The 6489-nt window shown below is 41.0% G+C and overlaps 1 protein-coding gene across 1 annotated transcript; it reads right to left on the reverse strand.

Moving 5' to 3' along the window:
* Window positions 1-328: 328 nt before the first annotated feature.
* LOC147624599 (3-dehydrosphinganine reductase TSC10B-like) lies at window positions 329-4608 on the reverse strand. Its single transcript, XM_086819610.1, has 4 exons — window positions 3692-4608; window positions 3037-3300; window positions 1292-1439; window positions 329-855 (listed from the first exon to the last, which is right to left on the reverse strand). Exons 1-4 carry the CDS (start codon window positions 3983-3985, stop codon window positions 509-511), a joined length of 1053 nt encoding a protein of 350 aa, XP_086675736.1. The 5' UTR covers window positions 3986-4608; the 3' UTR covers window positions 329-508.
* Between the last annotated feature and the right edge of the window lie 1881 nt (window positions 4609-6489).

The raw sequence follows: 6489 nt of genomic DNA on the forward strand, positions 1-6489 counted from the left end.
TATATATACAAGAAATGATCAATGATCCCACATGCTTATGTATATATATACAAAAAATGATCAATGATCTCACATATATATATACAAGAAATGATCAATGATCCCACATGCTTATGTATATATATACAAAAAATGATCAATGATCTCACATTCTTTTAGAGCATAAAACTCTTGATTGCACACAAGCAATATTACAAACATAGGAGGGTGCTAAAACAGGCTAATAGTACACCACAAATATGCACAATATGGAACAAAGTCCGAGAAAAAACCTAACATTTGATGTATGTGATGCAGACAGTGTGAAAAGCTCAACAATCACAGTAGAAAAATAAAACATGGAACCAAGTTACATCAAGATTCAATTAAGTAAAAGGACGCGCGTTGTCGCATTGTGATTATATCTAATAATGCTGATGGTGAAAGCTATTTCGCCTTAATAGCTAATTAGATCTGGTGGGTTGACATATAATGGTGGGCGCAATCAGGAGGCTGCATATGGGTTTGCTCAACTCATGGTTAAGGATGGGTTGATGGCATTACCATCATCGTTACAACATGCGGCGCTTTTATGGACGATGATGGATCGGAAGATGGCGATGCAAATGAGGGATGCCACTCTCAGTGGGAAGAAAAGGACCACCTCCACGATAACTTTGGCCCAGCTGTCCGCGGGCACAAATCCCCGCCCAAGTGTGGCCAGGACAAGACCAAGTGGATTGGTGGTCACCATGAATGCCCCTGACTTTATAGCGCCCACTGTGTGCTTTGCCACTGAATCAGGTGACTCTGCATACCTCCTGCTGTACAGGTTCACCCACTTGAGCAACCTACATATCTCCTCCTCCTTCTCAGCTGCAATTATTACAATATAAGCTCACTTGATGCGGCAGCTAATCACAATTCGGAAGTGACTACTTGCCATTTTAATGCAAATTTAAAGAAGCCCTGCCCTATGCGTGACCTAAAACTAAGCCAATTTTAGTGAACCAGGAAAAGTTGACTCAATTACTAAATCATTCTGTTAATTAAGAAGACCTGCTTAAACTACATCAATTTTGTTTAATAACAAAGAAGATTTGAGTGAATTACTCAATTATTTTCTTAATTAAGAGGCTTTGCTTGGTCCATCTCCATGCAAAAATGGAGCATCGTAATTATCTTTGCTTTGCTTGGTCTATCTCCATGCAAAATTATCTTTTCAATTAAGGCTTTGCTTGGTATTGTAATTATCTTTTCAATTAAGAGGCTTTGCTTAGTTTAACTATATTCATCCAAAAATGCATCTTACCTTCATCAAGGAAAGGAGTGCTTGTGAAGCCCGGGCAAATCAAGCTCACTTTGATATTGTATGGAAGGAGCTCAAATCTAAGCCCCTCTGCTAAGCCCCTCATGGCGTACTTGGTTGCAGTGTAAACGCTGTGGCCATACATAAAGAACTGCACAAAACAATAAAGAGTGAGGTTAGATAACTAGCAGTAATTAAGTTAATAAGTGCCGCCTTTTTTTTTCAATGTCTGGACAGTGGACACACTTGTAATGCAATTCACTAGTTTGATCAAAGGTTATGATGTCTCCCCCAGTTTGATCAAAAGTGAAATGGATGATTAATAAGCCGACAATAAATAGTTGGCAAACAACAGCACGGAACAATATTTAAAAAGATTTGTAAAAAACAAATAGTGAAAAGGAAAGAAAAAAAAGTGATATTAGAGAGGGTCTCAGAGACAGACAGTGAGAGAGAGACGTCTTGAGTCGCCTCAACGCTCTACATTATTATTATAAAGAATGAAAAATGGGAAAATTGAAGACAAACCAAAAAGGTCTGTTGCTAACCGCCACATGTCATTCTGAGCTCACCTCAAGGACTTGTGTACGTCAAAGAAACGACCGTCTTCAATAATGCCCATGGCCCGGCCTCTTTAAATAGAGGCACGTACATACACGGGCACCATCAGTGCTCGAAAAAAGTGCTTTTTCAACCTCTAAAATTAAAGACATTAAAAATCACTAAACAGTCAGGATATATAACTGAAATATATAAATTTCAACCCCTTCAATCTAACTGGGATTTGTAAATTTCTGTTGAGAAAATTACACTCCGAACCTAGTTATATGTGCACTCAGCACCATCATTCAGTTGCTTTTGACGACCTGTTTTCAGATATTTTGGCTGTAGAATACGGTATTTCAAAAAAAAAGGAACATTAATTCTACTAAACCCATCATCCAATATTTTCAAGTGTGACCGAAGTTCCAACTAGTCAATCGTGTATCTTTCAGACCAAGGTAGGTATTTTGGCCCTAAAAGGCCCTAAAAAATAGAGTCACTTGTCATTTTGAAAGGTGACCCAACCCCTCCTTGATTGAAGCCATCTAAAACTAATATGCTAGAGTTTAGATTTTGGCAAATACTAAAAAGTATGCTAGAGTTTAGATTTTTGCGAATACAAAAGCCGCAAAGCACATATAGGGAAACCTTCCTTTTAGCCAGTGAAAAAAAAAGGATTATCTTAATTTAAAACTTGCACAAGTCCATCAATCAAATTGATAACTAAAACCTCAAAAATTTGAGTCTCTTTATTCAAAAGCTTCTCAAAATTACAACCATTTTTTTCAATTTGAGCCATGATAACTAAACCAATTTTTTTCAATTTGAGCCATGATAACTACACTGAAGAATGCTTTTTTCTTGACACTTGACACAGGTCAGACTCCCAATTGATTTTCGACGGGCCGTGAAGCCCACCAAAAGTAAGATTTTCTTTTTGAAAAAGAACATTGAAATCTAAAAACGTACTATTAACGTGCACACGAGAAAATGGATGAAAATTAAATAGGCAAAACCCTAACAATCCAATGAGAAGTCTCCCGTGTGTGTGTGTGCGCGTTGGGGGAAGGTAGAATGTGTGTGACTGTAGGCTCCCGTGTGTGTGTATGTGTGTGAGTCACAGAAATAGAAAGAGAGAGAGAGAGAGAGAGAGAGAGAAGGGGACGTTTAAAGTGAGATGATCAGGGGTTTAATAATGTAATTACCAGCGAGGCGAGGGAAGCCATGATGACGATGGAGATGGGGTGTGTGCGGCTGCGGTGCTTGAGGAGGGGGAGGGCGGCGTGAAGGGCATGCACGCTGCCCATGAGGTTGGTTCTCACCGTCACCTCCAAGTCCTGCAGACTCCCATCCCCCAAGTAGCCTCCCCTCGTCAACCCCGCATTCAACACCATCACGTCCACCGCTCTCCACTCGAACGCCTTCTCTATCGCACACGCCAACGCCTCGTAATCTCCTACATCCGCTGCCTGCTTTTAGCCCATCAGTCAGTATGTCCTCTCTCTCTCTCTCTCTCTCTCTCTCTCTCTCTCTCATCCAGAGTGCAACTTTCACCATGTTCTCCTTCTCTCCACACCCCCCCCCCCCAAACACACACAAGCACACGGGCAAAATTACGGGAGAACAAAGGCTATATATTGAGTACGTTATAGTTAAGCACCTCTCTGTTGACTCATTACGTTATCAAGCAAGAGCAAAAGAAAACAAGCTACTGAGTGTTCTCTCTCTCTCTCTCTCTCAAAAAAAAAAACTCTTCTGCGTTGTATAAAAAAAGACCACCTGAAAATTTACAGACAGTTAATCAAGCGGAACCTAACGTTACAAAAAAAAAAACTTCCACACTTCGCATACGACTCTTACCTCACACCTTATGCTGTCAGGACTGCATTGCACCTCCTTCAAGAGCGTGTCTGCTGCTGATGACAAGTTATTAAGGTTTCTTGATACCAAGGTCACATAGGCCCCCTCCACAAGGGCCTTCTTGGCTATGGCCAGCCCTATCCCACTTGAACCCCCAGTAACAAAAACATGCTTCTTCTTCAAGTTCCTCATGAAGGGGCGCTTAATGAAGCAAGCCAGTATTAGCAAGATCGGCACGGCAATGATAAGAAGAAGAAAAGGCCAGTGATGGGGCCATAGAATAGCGGCCTCCATTGGAATGATTTAACAGCAAGATACTAACCCCCAAATTGCTACAGCAATTGCTTAGCTTCTTGCAAATTTCTTAGCCAAAACTGGGCTAGGAATCCCCACGTTTAATGCAAATTTCTCGATTAAAATGGCCAAATTCCAAGTAGGATTTTGTATTGGAAAAAGATTCCGGAACAGTACTTTAGCAAGAGCCCACCAAGGCACCCAAATGGGCAAAATTGTAGAGTGCTATACTTTTTCTCAATGCAAAAAGCTACCTTAGAGTCAAAAGGCCAACAAATGTGGGAAATTCAAACAGCAGCTATGGTGGCGAACTGTTTGACGCAAAGACCCAAGAAAAATCAGTTCTAAGAACTGCAAATGGCAGATCTATAATGCAGCGGCGAGAACTCTGGAGAGCTACAGATTTGAGAGAGAGAGAGAGAGAGAGAGAGAGAGAGAGAGAGCCAAAGGAGAGCACCGATCAACTGGGTGGCAAAACTGGTCTATAATATAGAGAAAACAGAAGGGAGCAAGTTGAAACCATGATTTTGTGCCTTGATTCGAGGGCAGTTTGTTTGTTGAGAGAGAGAGAGGGGTAGATTGAGTATGAGAAGAGTTTGAGTATGACTTGAAGTCTATAAAATGATTTCTTGACGGTCTCAAAAATCGTATGCGGTTAAGTTTTATACAAAGCATAGCTTCAAGGTTCAAAAATTATTAAATTTTTCAGGCATTGCATTGCCAAGGATTAGGGTTTCAAAAATTCACACTATATTTAATTTAAATAAAAGCTTTGTCGTCGCAAATTGTGCCAATCAATAATAAAGGGACCGAAATAAGCTGTCACCAACCATCCGGAAAGCGGCAGATGGGACGTCTTTACACCAAAAACGTCCGCTCTCCGGAGTCCGCAGCACTCGTTTACCCTTCGCACCAAAGCCCTCCCCCAATCAAAGGGCAACAGCACTCATTTACTCACCACCACAAAAATATGTTGATTGCATGTATACCCATGATCACATCAGAGTTTGTGACAATTGAATACCTCACAGGTCACAAATTCCTTGTGCACAACCCATAATAATTAAATAAATCCCCCTCCTTCAATGTTGGCATCCTCTCAAAAATCAATGCAAACTGAAAATCACCAAACCAAATTGAATAGAGGACACAATGAGTTGAAAAAAATATATTTCAATCATAGAAAGCTAAGGTTATCAAGCAATAATGTTAGGACCTATTCACACAACCTACCTTGATGACCTCCAGTGGGCGACCAACTGGAGGTGGCTAGGCCACGCAAGCCTTATCCCCAGCCGGTCACCTCCGGCACTTGCAGAGCAGGTGCAGGAGGCACAGTAGGCGACTATATTCACAGGGGGTGCGATTGAGGCGACTGTACTCATAGGTTGTAGCAGGCGACTGTATCACTGTAGCCGGTCACACAGGCTCATGGTAGATGTAACCGCCCGTTCGAACTGGCATTCAATAGATGCACCAATGGGCCACTTTGTGTTCATACAATAGCTGGTGTGAACTCCCAAGCCGACCTCCAGTGGACGACCAATTGGGCAACCAGCTCCTCGTGTGAACAGGCCCTTTGCTAAGGCTAAGGGCGTCGTTTGCCAGTTGGGCACCCTTTTTTATCAAGTGCAAGAAGCGAAGCGCAACACTATTGCTGGATAAAAGAAAGCGACGACTACAATACCCAAATTCTCTCTCTCTCTCTCTCTCTCTCTCTCTCTCTCTCTCTCTCTCTCTCTCTCTCTCTCTCTCTCTCTCTCTCTCTCGTTCAAAGATATTACTTGGTCTAGAAAGTGGAAATGAGAAAACCATATAAATAATGATTTAAGCTAAAGTGTAAGAACAAAAGAAAGTTCCAAGTTCATTATGGAACCTTGTAAGTTTTGATTTAATTTGATTTAGGATCATAACATACATTATTCCCACCCATAGGACGAGGAGAGATGGACTCGGGACATCACCTACATGTCATTGTCCAAGGTAATGTGAGGGAAAAATCCTCACAGCACAATTAACTAGCTGTAAAAACACATCACCATAGTCATAATTAAATTAGTAAAAAAGTCAAAGAAATCATAAAATTACACATTTGCAGAGCTATAATTTAATATTATCGAGTGTATAGATCAACAATTGGAATTTAACAAGATGACGACACATCAACATATCTAGAATTTAAAAAACTCAAATGAATATAAGAGGAATACGTCAGCATAGTTGGAATTTCACCAAATAACGACACATTAGCATTTTTTGAATTTCAAATTACACCACTCCCTTGGACACATGATGGCTGGAACTGGTCATCACGAGGAAACTATTTAGGTCAAAAATGCCAATGGATCCCAACCTACGACTAATTCCCATGTGGCATCTTCCTCTCGGGAATAGTTTCCTTCATGACCATTCCCTATTGTTGGGATTCTGAGCTTTATGTGTGTACATCAACCCTTTGCAACAAGTGTTACGTGTGTGAACCACCTCGTAGTGTCTATAAGAGT

This window comes from Cibotium barometz, chromosome 25, assembly GCF_041138505.1.
Source record: "Cibotium barometz isolate CiBa-2024 chromosome 25, ASM4113850v1, whole genome shotgun sequence".
Lineage (NCBI taxonomy): Eukaryota > Viridiplantae > Streptophyta > Polypodiopsida > Cyatheales > Cibotiaceae > Cibotium > Cibotium barometz.